This window comes from Ovis canadensis, chromosome 13, assembly GCF_042477335.2.
Source record: "Ovis canadensis isolate MfBH-ARS-UI-01 breed Bighorn chromosome 13, ARS-UI_OviCan_v2, whole genome shotgun sequence".
Classification (NCBI taxonomy): Eukaryota; Metazoa; Chordata; class Mammalia; order Artiodactyla; family Bovidae; genus Ovis; species Ovis canadensis.
This window is the reverse complement of record NC_091257.1, coordinates 53,020,218-53,041,804: the sequence shown is the minus strand read 5'-3', so window position 1 is coordinate 53,041,804 and position 21,587 is coordinate 53,020,218. Positions and strand designations below refer to the sequence as shown.

Here is a 21,587-nt window from a genome sequence, read left to right as displayed (position 1 = left end):
CTGGATAAATAACATTTTAACATGATTTTTTTTTAATTTGAAAAGAAAGAAAGTTGCTCAGTCGTGTCCGATTCTTTGCGACCCCATGGACTGTAGCTACCAGATTCCTCTGTCCATGGGATTTTCCAGGCAAGAATACTGGAGTGGGTTGCCATTTCCTTCTCCAGGGGATCTTCCCGACCCAGGGATTGAACCTGGGTCTCCCACATTGTAGGCAGATGCTTTACGCAAAAAAAATCCACGGTGAACAAAAAGCTAAAACTTTAAATGAAGACTTCCCTGGATGGGTGCTCTGGAATCTTGGGGTTTAGGGAGAGATAGGGAGTTTGAAATTATTTGTAGGGAGCCTGAAATGCCAGTATGAGAGGTACATTGTGCCCGTCCCAAGATCCAAGCCTCTCAAGAAATGTTTATGTTACTGTGTCTCACGATGAAATGTTTTGCAGTGTCTGGGAATGCTAAATACACATATGCCCTGCGAGCCAGCACTTCTGCCCCGGGTATATGCCCAAATGAGAATACATCCATCAAAAGACAGGTACAAGAATGTTCTCTGCAGCACTATTTGTCAATAAACAAGCTAGTCCAGTTGTGTAGCGGAATAGTATACAGTCACGAAAAAGAAAGAGTTGTGCCTTCATTAGCATGCATGAATCCTGCAAACAAGCACGGAAAGAGCCAGGCACAGAAGTGTACACATTGCAGGCTCCCATTGCGTCAAGTTCAAGAGCAAGCTAAACTGTCTCTACTGCTAGAAGTCAGGATAGCCTGTGGAAGGTAGACCTATCTGAAGGGGCTTGAAGGGCCTCCTGGCTGCCAGCAGAAACCTGTTCTCCACCTGGGCTGTATTCCATTCCCTAAAACTCACCAAGCTGCCTGCTTATAATTTGTGTGTCTTTCTCTGTGTACATTACACACTTAAATGGGGAATTCTAAACAATCGTGTTCCACAACTCAATCACTCATCCTATTCACCAGACTTTGCTCTAAATAACTTTATTTCCCCCCAAATTCAAATGGGCCTTCAGAAGATGTAGATCTGACCCACTGGGAATATTTAAGAGTATATCTTGAGGGTTAATAGTCATTCTGAAGGACGAATTCCAGAAATGTTCCCAGCAAGGACCAAGTGGCCCCCTCCACAGTGGCTGGGTCCTGGGGCTGGGCAGGGGGGTCTGGGTGGGCAGTGGATTTATGGGGCAGATCAGGAGGGAAGCCCTTTGGCCCTCCTGGTGGGCCAGCCTGCTGGGGGGGGTGACCTGGGGGTGGCTGTGGGGTTGGGGCCATTTATGAATGTGCTTCCTTGGCTCAGGACCAATCCCAAGACCATAAATGATGAAGCGTCAGCGTCCACTGACTCGTGGGTCCTTTAAACACATCGCCGTGTGGATTTGGGGATTTTGATCCTCTGGCTGCCCTGGAAGCCCCTGGGAGACTGGCCGGAAGTGGCCCACAATGGGAGGCCCCTGAGGAATGCCCTGCTGCTTTGCCAGTCTGGCCGAGAGGGGAGTCCCGGCTTACTGTGGGGGCTTCTTCTCCCCACCTTAACATGCTGTGTGCACCAGGAAGCCGCCTGCTCTGCAGAGACTGGGGGCTCCCATCTGTGTCTGGGTTGGAGCTGCTCTCTGGAGGCTAGTGAGGACACCAGGCCCTGACAGGCGGCTCCAAGGCCAGGGGGCTGTGTGGTCACTGGTGCGCTCTGTTCTGTGTGGGCCCTGGGAAGGTTTGGGCTCCTTCCAGTAACACGCCTTAGTGCTCTCCAGTCAATGGGGCGTGTTTGTCAGGGGCCGAGAGCTTCCTCCGGGTTTCACTACGGGGCAGAATCCACAGTCCTCAAGGCAGTGGATGGGCCAGTTGGCTCCAGAGCTGAGTCAAGAAAGAACATTGACTAGGACTTGGTGGAAGACAGAGCCTCCAGGGGAGGAAGCCCCCGATTTAATAGGGAGAGCCCTCCATGCTGGCCGCCAACTCAATTCCACACTTATTTATTGAACGCCTCCCCATGCCAGACACTGGGCCAGGCTCAAATTGTTCATTTTAGGGGGTTGAAACAATAAACAAAGTAAGCACATTATGCAGAATATTAGAAGGTGGTAAGTGCTATGGAGAAATAGGAAATTAAGCTGAGGGAGGAGACAGGGGCTGCTGGGGGTGACGTTTTGAACAGGAGGACCTTGCACAGAAGTGTCTCTTAAGCAGAGCCTTGAAAGGTAGCAATGAGCCGTGAGGGGCTGGGGAAGGGCTCCGGGCACAGGGGACAGATGTGCAGAGGCCACCAGCCCCACTGCCAGCAAGGGAGTGTGATCAACAGGGAGGCCAGCCTGGCTGGGGTGGGGGTGGGGGGCAGACACAGAGGGATTAGGCAGGGGACAGGCCAGACTGCAGGGCCTCCTGGGCCGTGATAAGGAATTCAGTTTTACTCATGGAGTGAGATGTGGTCAGACAAACTTAAAACCTCGTTCAGCGGATTGGGTCGAACTTTCTAGAAAAAAACAGTTGCAGTAAGAATGAAAAATTTTTTAAATGTTCATTTCTCTACTGTAGATCCTTTTCTCAGCATCTTCCTAAAGGAGAAATAGGAAATGCTGCAAAGATTCATGTTTAAGGCTCCATTCATTCATCCATCCACTCATGCATTCATTCATTCATCCAATAAACATTCACCCATTCAATAAAACATGATTACCTGCTCATAGAAACCCCAGAAGTCCAAAACCAGGAACAGTTCAATACATTATTGCATTTAGATCTGATGAATTGTTATATAACTGCTAAAGAGTATTTTTCAAAGATTAATAATGAGGAAAAAAATTTTTAATGTATAAATGAAGGAAGCAAGATGTTTCCTGATGTTTAATGAGATCCCCATTTATTGTTTAAATGAACACACTCACTTTCTGTACCATGATGAGCCTTGAATACCTTATGTTCACTGAAAGAAGCCAGTCACAAAAGCCTGCAGACTGTACGATACTATTTTTATGAAATGTCCAGAACAGGCAAATCTATAGAGACAGAAGGTAGATTAGCGGTTACCAGGGGCAGGCTGGGGGGCACGGAGGGGTGACAGCTAATGGAACTGCTAATGGGAGATCCTTTTGGGGGTGATGAATATATTCTGAAATTGAGTAACAGTGGTGGCTGCACAACTCTGGGAATACACCAAAGGCCACCGAATTGTACACTTTGAAAGAGTGAATTTTATGATGTGTGAAATATATTTCAATAAACCTGTTATTAACAAATGGACACCTATTCAAGTGAAGAAGGAGTAGAAAGAAATACAACAAAACACTGGATGGTAGTTTTTGGGGGAGAGTTACAAATTTGGGGAGAATAACTCCCAAGGGGGCTGGGAGTTACTCTTCCTTTAATAGGGAGGATACACGATCACATAATGGGGGTAGGGAAATACCGGGAGCAGTGAAGAACTGAAGCCAGTAATTTTACCTACAAAGAAGACAAAACGGAATGGAAGGAATCGAATGGCTGATGCAGAGCATCCCTGGTGTTCATGGGGAAGCTCTGGGGGGACAGGGTTCATCCAGATGTCCCACCCATGATATCACACAGGGAACAGCTACTCGAGTCTATGGGCTAGGTCCTTCTGCAGAGGCTCCTCCGGCCTGGGGCTCAACTCCTCTAGGCTTCTCAGCTCCCAACCTTCCTACAGGATCCTGGACCCCAACCTGGTGAAAGGGATGAATTTCATCAGTGTCGGAGGAGAGTGGGAGGGAGTGAGGGGTAAGCTACTTCCCTCTTCCTTCCCTGGAGCCAACCAGCTCCCATCCCGGGCAGGAAGGTGACTTCTAAACACCGTGACTATTTCAGCGGAGACTTGATCTCAGGATGGGCTGTGCAGGCAGCAACAGGGACAGACTCTAGGCAGTCAGAACCTGAGCTCCCAGGAGATGCAGCTGTTTAAGTCTTTGGACCAACCCGTTGGCTTACTTGGAATCCTCCTCAGCCTCTCCTTGAGGAGAACTAGAGAAGCAGAGTTAGAAGGAGTTACTCAGACCGCAGTAGAAAGACCCCAACCATGCTATGAATTTAGGAAACATAACACTCAGGAGGCAGCCAGAGAAACAATAATGAGCTTCATTGAATGAGGGTGGTCTTGGTTGTTACTGTCACCAAATAGTTCTGCTTCTTCTGAATGCAGAAGAATTCTTGCCCCTTGGAGTTAGGGATGATGTTACTTGCTTTGACCAATGAAATATGAGCATCCGTGGAATGTACCACTTTGGAGAGAGACTTTGAAATACAGGGAGTGAGTCACCAGATCTCCCTTCCACGGCCATGGTCCTCACAGGAGCAGGCATTGAAAGGGAGTTCCCATGCACCTGAGTACCGCGATCAGAGCTCTCCTGATGCTAGTCCTGTCCAACTTGTGACGCTGTGGACCGTAGCCCTCCAGGCTCCTCTGTCCATGGAATTCTCCAGGCAAGAACACTGGAGTGGGTTGCCATGCCCTCCTCCAGGGGATCTTCCCAACCCAGGGATCGAACCCATGTCTCTTATGTCTCTTGTCTTGGCAGGCGAGTTCTTTACCACAGAGCCACCTGCAAAGCCCACAGCATACTGTGACCCTTTCCAATCGAGGTGGATTGATTCTGTCCACCTCAACCAACAAAAAATGTATCAAAATAAAGAATTTGAGAATGACAAGGCTATGATTTTTAAAATGACGATACTAACAAAGATTGATGATAAGCTCTTAAATATAAAACTAAGACTAAATAATTAGAGGGGTTACGCTTATGGGAAGGAGGTATACGCATTCTAAACCTTGAGAAATTAAAAGGACCCAGAGACTGTCATAGAGAATGAAGTCAGAAAGAGAAAAACAAATATCTTATATTAACACATGAATGTGAAACCTAGAAAATGGTACAGATGAACCTATTTGCAAAGCAGAAAGAGACATAGATGTAGAGAACAAACACAGACATCAAGGGGAGAAAGGGAGGTGAGATGAATTGGGAGACTGGCATCGACACAAATATACAACAATGTGTAAAACAGAGTGAGAGCCTACTGTATAACACAGGGAACTCTGCTCAGTGCTCTGTGGTGACCTAGTGGAAAGGAAATTCAAAAAAAGGAGGATATATGTAAACATATAGCTGATCTTCTTTGCTGTACAATAGAAACTAACACATTGTAAAGTAACTATACCACAATAAAAAAAATTTTTTTAAGGAACAATAAAGCCAATTTAAAAATGAGAGGGAAGAAGTGAGAGTGTCGATTTCCTTCTCTGCCCCCCCACCCAGTGGAAGTTTATACTGTCTAATATTGAAAAACAGAGTTTACAATAAACCTAAGGATGCTAACCTCTCTCTTACTGTTTGCCTCACATTATTCTTTAAACTCAGAAGAAATGAACTTAGAAATGACTATATCTAGTGATGAAGAAAAAATTCAGTAAAGTTCAGCAATTCTTTCAGCGCTGTTCCACCTTTTTTCTTCTATTAAAATCAAGTCTTAACACGGTTGTCTTAGTTTGGGTTCTTCTGGAAGCAGACTCTAAATTTGAGTATTTCAGTGTGTGTGTGTGTGTGTGTGTTGGGGTGGAGGAGGAGTTACAGGAAGGCCGGGCAGGCTATTGGAAACACAGGATGTAGCGGGGAGGAAGTGGGGCTAGGTATTAAAGAGAGGGGGCCTCTCTTTGTGGGGAACCTGGCTCAGCCCCCCTGGGGAACTGGGGGAACCTCCTCAGAGCTGCCCCACCCATGGCGAGAGGACCTGGGGCGTTCGGACCATCAACTTCCATCAAGACCGAGAGCTCCCCTGGTGTCACCTTCCCGGCATTTCTTCTCTTCCCTGTGCGTGGGCTGACCCACTCCTGCAGCCAGAGACCCCCTCAGGCCGAGGAGATGTCGGTGCTTTTGAGCGAAGCACTATCCCCAAGGACAGTGATTGTCCACGGGATATAGCTGGACACCAACAGCAGCTGCTAAGTTTCTTAAGTTGAAGAAACCTGTATCACGGATCCACCCTCGCTGAATTACGCCAAGTGAAAGATGCCAGTCTCAAAAAGCTACATATTCTGCAATTCCATTTATACGGTTTTCTGGAAAGGTCAAAACTCTGAGGACAGAAAACAGATCCTTGGTTGCCAATGGCTGGGGAGGGGTGAGGGGTGATTAAAGGGGACTCTCTGGGGGTGGATGAAGATGTGGTGGTCCAGGACAGCACATTTGTCAGCGTTCATAGGACTACACACCTGAGAAGGACAAGTTAAACCATATGCAAATTGTATCTCGAAAACCTGTCTGTGATGCTCTTAGAAATGTTTGCATACTAGACATCCTGTCCCATCACTTCATGGCAAATAGATGGGGAAATAGTGGAAACAGTGTCAGACTTTTTTGGGGGGGGCTCCAAAATCACTGCAGATGGTGACTGCAGCCATGAAATTAAAAGACACTTACTCCTTGGAAGGAAAGTTATGACCAACCTAGACAGCATATTAAAAAGCAGAGACATTACTTTGCCAACAAAGGTCCATCTAGTCAAGGCTACAGTTTTTCCAGTAGTCATGTATGGATGTGAGAGTTGGACTATAAAGAAAGCTGAGCACTGAAGAATTGATGCTTTTGAACTGTTGTGTTAGAGAAGACTCTTGAGAATCCCTTGGACTGCAAGGAGATCCAACCAGTCCATCCTAAAGGAGATCAGTCCTGTGTGTTCATTGGAAGGACTGACGTTGAAGCTGAAACTCCAATACTTTGGCCGCCTGATGCGAAGACCTGACTCATTTGAAAAGACCCTGGTGCTGGGAAACATTGAGGGCAGGAGGAGAAGGGGATGACAGAGGATGAGATGGCTGGATGGCATCACCGATTTGATGGACATAGGTTTGGGTGGACTCCGGGAGTTTTGGGAGGCCTGGCGTGCTACGGTTCATGGGGTCGCAGAGAGTCAGACACGACTGAGTGACTAAGCTGAACTATTTGCTGTTTTAAGAAAAGTTTAATTCTCCCTTGAGGACGTAGGGACTTGGTTCTGAAAACAAATCAAGGCAGAAGTGAGGCTGTGTGAGAGTTGAGGTCATGAAAGACGGTGGCCTCCTGCCCTCTTACTCCTTCCTGGGTCACCTGCTTTGGGAGAGCCTAGAAGCCAGGTCATCGAAGCCTGAGAGAGGCCCCCCTCAGAGAGCAGCTGAGGTCTCAGGCCACCAGCTACATGAGAAACCATGTGGCTTCTCCAGCCCAGGCCAATCTGCTCCCTGGCCCACAGTCTGTAATCTCACAGGGGGCCCTGAGATAGACCCACCCACCCAAGCAACTCAGTTCCTGACCCTCAGAAACTGAGTGAGATAAAATGATTGTTCCTGTTAATAAGCAGCTGCATTTTGGGTTCCTTTGTTCTGCAGCAGTTGATAACTACTACACTGACTTAAAATTGAATTCCCATTTTAAAATAAAATTATCCATTCCTGGAGATAAACATATGCTAAGAAATGGCAACCCACTCCAGTACTCTTGCCTGGAAAATCCCATGGATGGAGGAGCCTGGTAGGCTGCTGTCCATGGGGTCGCACAGAGTCAGACATGACTGAAGTGACTTAGCATTCATGCATGCATTGGAGAAGGAAATGGCAACCCACTCCAGTATTCTTGCCTGGAGAATCCCAGGGACAGGGGAGCCTGGTGGGCTGCCATCTATGGGGTCGCACAGAGTCGGACACGACTGAAGCAACTTAGCAGCAGCAGCAGCAGCAGCAGCAGCAAGAGACAGCTGGCATGATATCGGCGTAAGGCAAATGTTTGTGGGTGGAATCTGGAGGTCACTGTGCTTGTATTTGTCTTCTTTTATTTTCTTGAGCTGTTTTTTATAACAAACCTGTGTCAATAAAGCAAAAAGGGAAATAACGACTTGGAGCCCGGGTCAATGCAGAGGCATTGTTTTCCGGGAAGGCGCCTCAGGGCCAGGCTGGGTCTACAGGAAGCAGGAGCACCATTCCTTCAGGCAGTTGGAACACTCCCGGGCCTCAAACTCGGTGGCTCCGCAGCAACAGATGAGCCACTTCTGAAACTCGGCTTCCCTCTTGTGCATCAGGAGAAACTGTCCCAACAGGACGTAAGCCTGTGGGGAGAACACAGGAAAGTACTCAGCTATGCTCTTCCTTCCCCAGTGCGAGGACACCCGAGAAAACCAAGGATCGGACACAGGTCAGATCCAAGGGGCCGTGGCCGTCCCTGAAATCCTGACCTAGGCCATGGGAACTCTATCCTGACCAGAGCCTGGTCCTGGCTGAGAGGTGCCTGCGTGCGTGCTCAGTCGTGTCCGACTCTGTGTGACCCTCTGGACTATAGCCCGCCAGACTCCTCTGTCCAAGGGACTCTCCAGGCAAGAATACTAGAGTGGGTTGCCATTTCCTCCTCCAGAGGATCTTTCCCACCCAGGGACTGACCCATGTCTCTTATGTCTCCTGCCCCGGCAGGCGGGTTCTTTACCACTAGAGCCACCTGGGGGGCCCCAGTGAGACCAATGGAGAAATGCAAAATCCTTTTTGTCCATGGGAGGAACATACAAGGTGTGGAGCACGCTGAGCCTTGCCCCTCTTCCCTGCTGAAGAGTCTCTGTGGATGGATGAAAAACACACTAGTCAAAGTTCTAGGCTGTTCTCTGTTTTTCCGAGTCCTGGTCCCACAGCTTCTCATTCCTCTCACGCTGTTTTCATCACTGTTACTACTGAGGGGAAAGGACCACATGGAGAAAGAGACATCTGAGATCCACAGACTGGCCGAGCCACTGAACAGGGAAGGCTGGAGATTTAAGGTCGCATCCAGTGCCCAGCTTTCCGGCCTGGAGTGAATAGGAACCAGTGTCCAGGCCTTAAGTCCTGGGCCCTCTCCAGGAAAATCCGCTGGTGTCTGGGTATTTCACTTACATAAAACCAAGCAAACTTCATTTGAACTATTGAAGGGATGAATTTTTTAAAAGACATTAAATAAAAGCTGAATTCTAGTCTTAAAATATACCTAAGCATTGGAGTTTGGTGGGGGTTTTTTTGCCTAGATCCAGTTTCTGAAAAGAAACAAAGGCCAGGATTTCATGGTCATTTTATCTGGTGTTTTAATCATCTTTTGTAAAAAGTAATGTTATTGCTGAGAATCACCTCATTTTACTTATCAGTATCCTCATCTTTTCAAGCGTGATTTTACTGAGTTTTTTTTTTAATTCAACTTTTTAAAAAAATGAACATTTACTGAATATGGATTGAGCCCATTGCTTCAGTAAATGTTGGCAGTGCAAGATTAGGAAACACAGAGCTTTGTCCCAGGAAAGAGAACTCGATGATAATAGTAAGAGGCCCTTTTGAACTTCATCAACAGGCTCCAGACCCCGAGACGGTTTCTTGCATCCCATCCACTCTCCGAATAGACTCACTGAAAACCCAGAAGGTTAGGACTCCTGTCCTGGGCCCCATTCCAGCGCAACCCGACTGCCGCCTGGCCTGGCGCCTCTGCCATCTGCTGGCATCCATCGCTGCTCTGGCCATCAGAGTCTCCAAGTCCCCTCCATGTGCGGCAGCCAGGATGCCAGGGAGTGTGTGGCTCTCAGGACCAGAGGTGAACTTCCCAGAAATCCTGCAGGCAGGAGGGTCTCTGGAGCTGGGTAAGTCAGCCTGCTTCTCTCTGCTCCCAAGGGAAGCTGGAGCTGTGGGCCTTCATCATGGCCCTAATAGAAACCAAGCCCTCTTGGTTTCTCTCCGGGCTCCAGAGAGTGAATTCCTACCCAGGGAGCCACCCTCTGCCTTCTGGGAGCACAGGAACCTGACCGCAGGGAAAGGGATGCGGGCACCCTGACGTACTTTCCCACCATCTCTCCCATGCCAGCCTTTGCCCACGTGACGGGATGGTGGCTCCAGGGAAGATGTCCCCTCAATGCCACACCCCACCTGTGAGCAGGTCTGGACCAGGCTCTAGCTTGCGTGCCCATTCCTTGCTCAACAGCAGTGATATTTGAGTCTGGGGTCCCTGTAGGTGACCCACGTTGGCACCCAGGCCTTGTACTCCGAAGCCCCACTTGTTTTCCTGTTGTGCTGGCACCATCTTGAAATTCCTAATGAACTTGCACCAGGGGCCTCCCATCCTCACCCTGCACTGGGCCCGGCAAATTAGCAGCTGGTCCTGATCAACGTTCATTCAATATTTCAGTCTCCACAAGCACACCCAGACTTCTCAAGTACAGACATGCAGCCCCTCACTGTCTGCCTGACTCCTCTGCCAGCTCCCAGCTCCTCAGCGCCCGTGGTGAACGCGTTTCAAAACACCAGGCACCGTGTGTGACCAACAGCTTTTTCTGTAACCAAATGCTACATTTATGCTGTTGCTGTTCAGTCGCTGTTATGTCCAACTCTTTGCGGCCGCATGGACTGCAGCACACCAGGCTCCCCTGTCCTTCACCATCTCCCAGAGTTAGCACAAATTCATGTCCATTGAGTCAGTGATGTTATCTAACCATTTCATCTTCTGTCTCCCCCTCCTCCTCCTGCCTTCAATCCTACCCGTCATCAGGGTCTTTTCCAATAATTCGACTCTTTGCATCAAGTGGCCAAAGTATTGGAGCTTCTGCTTCAGCATCAGTCTTTCCAGCGAATATTCAGGGTTGATTTCCTTTAGGATTGACTGGTTTGATCTCCTTGCAGGCCAAGGGACTTAAGAGTCTTCTCCAACACCAGTTTGAAAGCATACATTCTTTGGTGCTCAGCCTCCTTTATGGCCCAGCTCTCACATGGGACGTGGCTGAGGAAGCTGCCATGAGCAGAGGTGGAAATTGAGAGGGTTTCTGTTCACAGCCAAGGAACCCCGGGGATCCCCAGCTTGGGGAAGGGGCTGCCATGCTCAGACCTCCTGTGGGCAGGACACAGAAAACCAGGAGCTCAGAGGATTATGAGGCAGAAGAATGACTCTGTAGGACATCACCATGGTGGATACTGGCCTTTCCCGATGGCTCAGATGGTAAAGAATCCACCGGCAATGCAGGTGACCTGGGTTCGACTCCTGGGTCCAGAAGATCCCCTGGGCAAGGGACTGGCAACACTCTTCAGTATTTCTGTCTGGAGAATTCCATGAACAGAGGAGCCTGGCAGGCTATAGTCCCTAGGCTCACAAAGAGTCGGACATGACTGAGCAACTCTTTCATTTCACGGTGGATACAGGTCATCACACATGTGTCCAGACCCATAGAATGCATGACACAGAGCAAGCCCTGATGTGAACTGTGTACCTAGGAGGATTCATGTCCATGTAGGTTCTCCTGTAACAAAGCTACCACTCCGAAGGGGATGCTGATGATGGGGGAGGCTGGATGCACACAGGGGTATTTCCACACTCTGAACTTTCTGCTCTATTTTGCTGTGAACCTAAAACTGCTCTAAAAAGATAAAGCCTGTGGAAAGCACTGCAGGAGTCTGACTTTCTGCTGCTGCATCTGAGCTGGCTGCCCACAGCCCCCTCCCCTCTACAGACCTGTGGCCCCACCCACAGACTTGGCCTCCCCCCTGAAGCACCTGCTCATCTTATAGATACTACATTGGGGTCACCTCCTGGATCCTCTTAGAGGCTCAGCCAGGCTCAAGGAGGTGATACAGGGTCTCACCACCAAATCCCAGCATAAGCCCCCTCCCTGTTGGGATAACTTCCTGGCAGCAGTCTTCTTGTGTGATTTTTGATGAAATGACCCATGGCCGTTCTGTCCTCACTCAGGACCTTGATCAAGGCACTCAGTCTCCAGGGCCTCTGCCTCTTCCTTTGTAAAGTGAAGATGGCAACTTCTCATCTCATTCATGGCTGGATGAGGAGCTCAAAACTAAGGCAGAAGGTGAAACCCCTGGCGTTAGTGCCCGGAATCAGTGGCCCTTGCAATGAGTAGATGTGGAGAGCCGGTCACAGCAAGCCAGGAGGTGGGGGACACAGAGGAGCAGGTCTCCAGAGACCTAGCCAGTTCCGTCTTCCCTGTAGCCCTAACTCTGTGTATCAAGCTCTCAGATACCTGGAAATTTCCCATTATTCATTCATTCCTTTGTCTTTAATATGCCTGTAATCCTGTCTATCTCAATTGAAACAAGTTGGAAAAGGCAAAATGATAGGGACAGAAAACAAATCTGTAGTTGCCAGGGCCTGAGGGTGAGAAATGTGAGAGGTAACGGGAAATATTTTAATGCGATGGGATTGCTCCAGATCTTGAGTGTGCTCATGGCTACACAACTGTGAGCATTTGTCAAAAACTGCAGAACTGGGTACTAAAAAGGGTGAAATTTACCACATGTAAATTTAAATATTTTTTGAACCGAGTATGGCTGAACAAGAACAAAACCTCACGATTACGGAGACATTAAACCAGTGGTGGTAGAAGCCGGAATAGCAGTTATTTGTGGGAGTGGGGTGGTGGCGTTGACCTGGAAGACACACGGGGGAACTGTCTGGAATTGCGGAGGAGCCTGATCACTGGATGAGGGTGGTGGGGCTGTGCATGTGTGTCATTGTGAAAACTCACTGAGCTGAACCATCACATCAGTGTGGATGTGAGATACCACAATAGAAAAGTCAAAGGGATAATAATTTCTTCTAAAAAATAACTTAGAATTTCAAATGTCTTCCCTAGTCAGACTTGCCTGCTTTTATTCCTGCTCCCAAATGCCCTTCCCACCTTTATCTGGAAGGAAAGAAGCAAATTCACCTCTCTCCACCTTCCTGACAATCCCATCTACCAGACATTAAATTGTGGCAGACTAGGGTGATGTACCGGAGAAGACAATGGCACCCCAATCCAGTACTCTCACCTGGAAAATCCCATGGATGGAGGAGCCTGGTAGGCTGCAGTCCATGGGGTCTCTAAGAGTCGGACACGACTGAGTGACTTCACTTTCACTTTCCACTTTCATGCATTGGAGAAGGCAATGGCACCCCACTCCAGTACTCTTGCCTGGAGAATCCCAGGGACAGGGGAGCCTGGTGGGCTGCCGTCTATGGGGTCGCACAGAGTTGGACACGACTGAAGCGACTTAGCAGCAGCAGCAGCAGCAGGATGATGTTCAGAGTGTTTAACGAATGGCTCAGGGCCGCGTGTCAATCAGAAAACTACAGAACCAGCCATCCCACCATCCCGGGACACAGCCATGCACTGGGCCAGTGCAAACCAGACTGTTAGTCACACATGCAGTGGCACCGGTGTCCCTGGATGTCTCTGCAGCCCCTTCCTGCCTGAGCCGTGGACCAGCTTTCAGAGCTAAAGGGAATGACCAGCCGCGGCCCTGCTGGTGGGGCCTCTGTCGACCGAGAGCCTGTGGATTCCCGCCTGCCCACTTTCTCTGGGAAAAGCTCTCAGTCCTTCCTAAGGTACACACAGCCTTGTAACAGCATCATAAAAACAATTATTCATACATAGACCTTTCTGATCCCATCGGCCACCCTCGAGGCCATGCCTGGACAGCTAGTGACATCTTACAACAACTCACTTCCTCTTACTCGGGTGTAGATGCCAGGCTGCTATTACTCCATCTGCCAAGGCCTAATAGGAGGCGAGGGATCCGCCTCCCCAATCCGAATTTCTTCAAGGCGGGCGGGGAGATCACCCAGGTCACCCATCCTGACATCTCGGCTCCAGACTCTGTGGCCGGCTCACCTCTGTCCGCCCCTGGGTGTGTGAGCACCACGTGAACCTCGCACAGCCCAGCTGCTCCGAGACACAGTGACTCAGTTTGTGGATCTTCTGCAGACCCTGGAGTCTGCCCAAGCATGCGGGTCAGTGACACTGAAGCCTGTGGCACCCGGCCAAGTGGCAGCTCTGCTCTCTGATGGCCGCTGGCAGGGACACGTGGCAGCCACTGCCACCTGGCAGGATTAGGGGAGGTGGGTTAGGAGGAGAAGGTGGAGTAACAGGAAAAGAGGGATTACCTTGTTGAAACCTTTGGTAACCAAGTTGATTGCCAGCTCATGGCTGATCCCGTCCACCCAGGCAACATCCTTTTCTCCGATGGGTTCAGAGAGGAAAGCTCTCAGCCTGGGAGACATGTGGTCCATGTCCTATAACAGCAGTGGGGGCAGGGGCGTTAGGAGGCTGGAGAACACCCTCAGACTTCCGAGGGCAGGGGGCTGGGGCTAGTGATAGTGGGCATCCTCCCACCATCCAGCGTTTACTGGAAATTTTTAGATGCCAAGGGCAATGCCCTGCTCACAAGCCTTTCCATACCCATCCCTACCTGCGTGGACTAAGAGAGGGGTAACAGTGGCCTCAGATGAGCCCAGTAACTCCCCATGAAAAGGGTGGGCTGGATGCCAAGCAGGGGTCCCCAGCCTGTTTGGCACCAGGGACCAGTTTCACGGAAGACAATTTTTTCACAGACTGGGGGAGGAAAGGGGATGTTTGGGGGATGATTCAAGGACATTACATTTATTGTGCACTTTATTTCTATTATTATTACATCAGCTCCACCTCAGATCATCAGGCATTAGATCCCGGAGGTCGGGGACCCCTGATGCTAAGAACTCTGCTGGGTTCCTTTCCAACCTTCCCACCCTAAATGCTTGAAGAAACAGCTTGCTTCTCTGAGCTAATTAATCTATGTTCTCCAACATTTTTTTCATATTTTTATTTTAGCCTTTATCACACTCTATAATAGCTGGTTGTTTGGTTGCAAGGAACAGAAAACTCTAACTGGCTCAAATATTAAAAGAGACATTATATAAGGCAGAAGCCCAAGAGTGAGATTGGGTCTGATACAATCAGGATTGTGGATTCATTTCTCTGAGTTTTTCAACCTGGTTTCAGTTAGGGTTGGTTCCCCCCATGGTGGTGAAATGGCTGCTCCAGCACTCAGATTTTCACCATCCCCACCAACATCTCTGCTCCAAAAGAAGAAGTTTCAAAAGAGAAGGGACGTGTTTCTTAGGGGTTCCGAGCAGGCTTCATCCAGCTGGACTCCCCACTCCCCGTCCTAGATCTGGAGGTGGAGTCAGCTTTCCCTAAGCTGTAGGAGCTGTGAGTTCAAGCATAGCTACCTGCACAAAATCAGGATTATTATGGATAGAGGGGCAGGTGGTGTGAAGGCTGTAACCATAATGTCCCATATGATCCACCTCTTTGACAAACTAATGTTGGTACCCTCACTTTCCCTTACATAAGCATCAGAAATACCCATACTTGGGTATTTAAACAGACTTACTCCCTCCCCCAAAGGGTGAAACCCCCTGATTCATTCAATTACTGCATTCAGATTTGAGTTCATATTTTCTGGGAGATGCATCAGACTCCCCACCATGTCTGGAAGTATCTACTCACAGGATGGTAACCTACGAACTAAGTTCTGAAGTTCACAGTCATCAACATAGTCAGCAATGTTGGGAAAAACCAGGCTATCTGCACCAAAGATTTCTGGGGGAGAATTCTCCCTTTGGAGAAGGAGAAGACGGGAAACATACTCCATTGCCACTGGTCAATAGCACCTATGATACTGGAGCTTGCTTGCCCTGACAGTAAAGGCAGGTCTTCCATCAGACAAGAAGGCAGCCCCCAGTTCTGGATGTTGGTGGACCTCCCGTGTCCACTGCCTGGTTAACGTCCTAGTGGGCTTGGGGTCAATGCCGCCGTCAAGGAGAGCCACTGCTGTAGCACTCTGCTTCTGGGGGTGCGAGCTCAGAGACTGGCCCGAGGGTCAGGCCATCTGAGGTCATGAGTTGGCCGCTTCCTTTGGCATCTCAGCTCCCTTCATTAACTGGGTTTCTTCTATCCAAAGCCGTGGCTGGTGGTTGAGGTGGAGGGCTTGACAAAGGTCTGTATCCTTGCTCTGTGCCTTGCCTGCTATCCTGCTCCTCAGACTCGGGGCATCTGACCACATCTCTGAGATGGGGAGGCACCCCAGATTTCCTCCTCACCCCACTGCATCCCAGGGGGCATCTTCACAGGAAGGCAAATGCCCCATTTATCAAGCATGACCTCCTTCAGACAAGATTGCTCAGGAGAGACTTGGGAACCTGGGGGCAATGTTCTTCTGGGCCCCCCTATCCTTTCTCTTACTGAGTCACCTGACTTGTCCCTCATGTTCTAACTTTAGTAGGTTACATCCCCTCTTCCCAACCCAACAGGACATGCTCAGGTCACAGGTAGAAAGGCCCTCTCCTAACAAAACTGCATTTTCATCTCTCCGCATTTTCCGATGGACCTCCTTCCCCTGAATGTGAGCCTCCTGGGGTCTCAGTGAGGATGCAGATGTAGCCAGTGTCCTGAGTACCCCATCAGATCTCCAGGGGTCCAGTCTCCATACAGGGTGAAGCGGGCCCACCAGAACCTGCTGCTTTGCTCCACGAGGGTCGCTGTCCTTCTCATTTGAGGGCAGAGAGACACAGCATTTCTGAGCGGGAGGAGGAGCCCAAGAGTGCAGGCCGGGTCAGCCACTTTGCCCAGGGAAAATTCCACTCACTGTCTGCACTGGCCATCTGTTAAGTTAAACATCTCTGCCTATTTAAAGAATACACGGAAAGTACAACATTGTTATCAGAGCCCCAGTGGCACGAAAGAGCCACTGAAGAGCAGCACCTGTGTGTTTGCTTTTTTCGCACACCTGACTCCACTTTGGTCCTCAAGACACTGGCGCATAGGCGGCGGTTTTTACCCTCCCCAGGCTCACTGAGAAAACATCCTTGCATTTGTTAGGGAGCCTTTGTCTGCGACAGGGGTTCTCAACTGGGGGTGAATTGTCTCCTAGCCCAACACTTGGCAACGTGTCTGGAGACGCTGTCACAGCTGAGGGGGAAGCGCCACTGGAGTCTGACGGTAGAGGTCAAGGTTGCTGCCACACACCCTGTAATGCTTGCAGAACCTGTCCACAGCAAAGGATCATCCAGCCCCAAATGTCCACAGCGCCAAGGCTGAGGAACCCTGGGGTGACCTCAAGGGTGACCCTCGTGACCTCAGATGGCCTGTCCCTCCGGCCAGTCTCTGAGCTCGCGCCCACAGAAGCAGAGTGCTACAGCAGTGGCTCTCCTTGACGGTGGCATTGACCCCAAGCCCACTAGGACGTTAACCAGGCAGTGGACACGGGAGATCCACCAACATCCAAAACCGGGGGCTGCCATCTTGTCTGATGCCATCTTGTAGTCTGAGGCTGGGCTACAAGGAGCAGAGAACCCTGACTCGACCATACAATAAGTACATTTCTAATCTCATAACCAAGAAACCCACAGTGAGGTGGACCCAGGCTCTCTTTCTCAAGAACGAGGCTAGCTTGCCCCCGAGGTCCCAGTATGCCTACAGAACTTGCTTGGGACCCTTCCTGACGTGGGAGAATCCAAAGGAAGGAGGGCCGTGTCTGCGTGGATGTCTGTAGCACCTCTGCAGCAAAACTCCCCTTCCTGTTGTTGGCCAGAACCAGACCACATGCCAGCCCTGAACCAGTCACTGGCCAGGGGAGTGGGATCCCAAGAGGGGGATGAGGTCAGCCTCCTGAGCATGTGGCCTCTTAGAAAACACTGGGTTCTCCAGGAAGTAGAGAGGGAGGGACGCAGGTAGACGAATGACCTTGTTGGCTCCATATTTGAAATCCTGGACTAATGGTCACACTAACTAAGGTACACACCAGTCACATGGGGGGTCTTGTTGAGAACTGCAGGTTTGGATGCAGCAGGTCTGGGGTGGATATGAGAGGCTGTATCTCTAACTGGTTCCTGGAAGATGTTGATACAGGGACCCACACATCACACTGAGCAGCAAGGCATGGCGTGATGCCACTTATTCTTTTCATGTTATTTGATGTTTAATTGTGGCAAAATACACAAAGCATAAAATTTACCATCTCAACCATGTTTAAGGGTACAGTTCAGTAGGGTTAAATACGTTTATGTTGTTGTGTGGCCGATCTCCAGAAGTCTCTTATCTTCCAAAACTGAATCCTTTTTTTCTGGGGGAGGGGAGTCTGTTCAAGTTTTATTTCATGTGCAAGTGGGGTGTGCCCATTTCTGCCTTTTGGCTATTGTGTATAACGCTGCTATGAATACAGGTATACAAGCATCTCAAGACCCTGCTTTAGTTCTTTTGGGTATGTCCCCAGAAGTGGTAGTTTTGGATTCCATGGTGATTTTATGTCTAATATTTTGAAGAACCATCATCCTGTCTCCCATGTTGGCTATACCAATGGCATTTATTCTTAAACTTGACAGCACATTAGATCACATTGGGAAATTGACACATTACTGATGTTTGGGTGCCTCCTTCTGCACTTGAGTTAATTAGCATGAAGTGTACCCTGAATATTGGAATTTTTAAAAACTCTGCAGGTGATTTCAGTATGCTGCAAAGTTTGAGAACCACTGCTGCCTTGTCACTGGCTTCTTTCTCATAAAATTATAAGCAGGTTTTCTAGGAGGATGGGGTTCCAGCTAAGAGGCTTTGCCAAGGTCTCTGAATCATCTGTGTCGCTAGATGGCCCAAGAGCGATGACACAATGGCAGTGTCTACACCCTGCCCCGATCACCAGACATCAAATCCTCACTAGCCATCAACAGGAAGATTTAACTGTGACCCTGACAGCTTTGAAGGGCTTCCTCAGTGGCTCAGATGGTAAAGAATCACTTGCAATACAGGAGACCCGGGTTCGATCCCTGGGTCGGACAGGGAATCCCTGGAGACAGAGGATGGCTACCCACTCCAGCATTCTTGCCTGGAGAATTCCATGGACAGAGGAGCCCGGCTGGCTACAGTCCATGGGATCACAAAAAGTTGGACATGACTGAGTGACTTTCACTGATGGCTTTGATGTCAGAGAATTCCAGAGCAAGCAGATCTCAATAATGACCTATGCCCCCCTTTTCAAACTTAGAAAAAGGGGGGGATCTTTACTTCAAAGGAAATTATACCTGGAATCTTTTTTATATACAATGGATCAAGACAGAATTATTCTGTTGACTTGGGAACAAGCCGAGAACACCAATGCTCGCCCCAAATGTGGATCCATGGCCTGGTCCCCTGGTGCTGCCCGCCGGTCCCCCTCTTGTCCAGCCTAAACCCTTCATCTCACTCATGAGAACACGGAGGCCCCAAAATGCATGTAGCCAGCTCGAGACCACGCACCCAGCAGAGCATGGCTGGCTCTGGTCCCCGGAAGAGCATCCCCTTCTAGTCAGTGGTATTTCTGGGCAGTGGGGAGGGGTGGAGGGGGAGGTCAGGAGTGGAGGCTCCAGTAGGGTCTGATTAAGAGCTAGACGGTCATGTGAGAAAACCACTGCAAATGCCTTAACAAAACCCCGTCCCATCAAAGACTCCTGTATTACAGGGTGTTCTTTCCAGTGACTTCATTCTGAATCTCCAAGTGCTTGGGGAGGACACAAGGCGGAAAGGGCTTCCCTGGTGGCTCAGCGGTAAAGAACCTGCGTGCCGAGAAGGAGATGCGCATTCAACCCCTGGATCGGGAATTTCCCCTGGAGAAGGAAATGGCAACCCTCTCTAGTATTCTGCCTAGGAAATCCCATCAACAGAGGAGCCTGGTGGGCTACAGTCCATAGGGTCGCACAAGAGTCAGACATGACTTAGCAACTAAACAAAACATCACCTAGAGAAGCTAGCATGGAATAAAACCTCCCCTCTTCATACATATCTTGTTTGCCTCTTTTACTCAATGCCTCTATTCTCTCTTTCTATGTTTATTTTATTTTTTTGGCTGAATGGCCTGCGGGATCTTAGTTCCCTAACCAGGGATTGAACCTGTGCCCCCTGCAGTGGAAACGCAGAGTCTTAATCCCTAGACCACCAGGGAACTGCCTCTACCTTCATTTAAAAACTCAAATCCAAAGCTCTTACACTCTGTATCAAAAAGCTGTGCAATGCCTGAAAGTTATGGAGAACATAAATAGTTCCTAAATTAAGCAGAATTATGGATAAATTCAGGATCCATCCCTATGTCCTCAAAACATAGCAGCCAATGAAACTAGTGATCACTTTGGCCACAGGGACTGGTTCATAGGTGAGTGCATTCCATAGCTGGAGCCAATTCTTTTTCAATTGCTGGTAAAGAGGCTTCCTTTCTCTGCAACGGTTACTCAGCTGGCAGAATGTCACACCAGAACTGCTGTAACCATCTCTGCCATCACCTGTTCTCAAGAACCTTCCCTTGATGGAGGATGACATATAGGAAAGTCAGATCTGAGATAAGGAGAGAGATTCCCCAGTAATCATTTGCAGGCCTGCATCTAGCCATGCCTAAAGGCAGGAGCCCCTCAACTTTTTAACTACATCGGGCAATATTTTCCACTTTTTAAAATTAGTTTCAGTTGAAATTGTATTTTGTCAGCAAAGAGTCCTAACTAAATTCACCCTCTGGTGTTCATTCCTTCACTCACTCATTCAACAAGCATTTGTGGTGCACTGGGGCTTCCCTGGGGGATCAGATGGTAAGGAATCCGCCTGCAGTGCAGGAGACCTGGGTTCCATCCCTGGGTCAGGAAGATCCCCCCGAGACAGGAATGGCTACCCACTCCAGTCATTCTTATCTGAAGAATTCCACAGACAGAGGAGCCTGGCTGGAAATAGTCTATGGGATTGCAAAAGAGTTGGATATGACTGAGCGACTAGCACTTTCACTTTTTCACTTTACTATGTGCTGCTGCTGCTGCTGCTAAGTCGCTTCAGTCGTGTCCAACCCTGTGTGACCCCATAGACAGCAGCCCACCAGGCTCCTCTGTCCTTGGGATTCTCCAGGCAAGAATACTGGAGTGGGTTGCCATTTTCTTCTCCAATGCGTAAAAGGGAAAAGTGAAAGTGAAGTCTCTCAGCTGTGTCTGACTCTTCGAGACCCCATGGACTGCAGCCTACCAAGCTCCTCCATCCATGGGATTTCCCAGGCAAGAGTACTAGAATGGGGTACCATTGCCTTCTCCTACTATGTGCTATGTACTACTACAGGTATGAAAGCATCTTCATTCTGCCCAGTCTTAGGGCAGAATCAGTCCCATAACTTAGGCATCAGGGATGGAAAGATCATTTTCAATGACCATTAATGTTCATCATTCAAAAATAATGGTGAGGAACTTCCCTGGCGATTCAGTGGTTAAGACTTCGCCCTCCAATGCAGGGGGTGAGGGTTCAATCCCTGGTTGCGGAGCTAAGATCCCACATGCTTTGGGGCAAAAAAACCAACAAAACAAACAGCAGAAGCAATATTATAACAGAAGCAATGTTGTAACAGATTCAATAAAGACCAAATCTTAAAAAAATAAAAGTAAAAAGAGAAAGTCCTCGCCCTTAGCTCCAGTTCTACAATAGCAAACATCTTTGGTGGCTGTCTTACACATGACCTTTTAATTACAGCTCTTTCTCTGGATGGGTCTACCCCTGATGCATACCCAAATAACTTCAATGATTTTGCAGGTCTTTACTGAGCACCATCTGTATGCAAGGCTCTGTGAGCTGTCTATGAACCTGTAGGACAAGTCCTCCCATAGGTGCCTTGCCCAGAGGAAGCCTGACTGGCCCGTCCAATAAGAGAGGCTGTTCCCCGAGGCAAGAGGGCCACTCTTAAAGGAACTAGAAAGGAGGAGGCGGGTTGGCTCCATGGATTGTAGACCCCACTCCAAAGGCAATCT

The 21,587-nt window shown here is 49.1% G+C and overlaps 1 protein-coding gene across 1 annotated transcript; it reads right to left on the bottom strand.

The window, feature by feature from the left end:
- Positions 1–7,923: 7,923 nt before the first annotated feature.
- On the bottom strand, positions 7,924–14,039 carry BANF2 (BANF family member 2). The gene is made up of 2 exons (XM_069548898.1): positions 13,914–14,039; positions 7,924–8,094 (listed from the first exon to the last, which is right to left on the bottom strand). Exons 1-2 carry the CDS (start codon positions 14,037–14,039, stop codon positions 7,948–7,950), a joined length of 273 nt encoding a protein of 90 aa, XP_069404999.1. The 3' UTR covers positions 7,924–7,947.
- Between the last annotated feature and the right edge of the window lie 7,548 nt (positions 14,040–21,587).

What these genes read in the sequence shown, in the direction of transcription:
- BANF2 (XM_069548898.1), bottom strand. Translation starts at nt 14,039, where the DNA reads ATGGACCACATGTCTCCCAGGCTGAGAGCTTTCCTCTCTGAACCCATC. An exon ending in TTACCAAAGGTTTCAACAAG is followed by an intron (nt 8,095 to 13,913) that starts GTAATCCCTCTT and finishes TTCTCCCCACAG; the next exon opens with GCTTACGTCCTGTTGGGACA.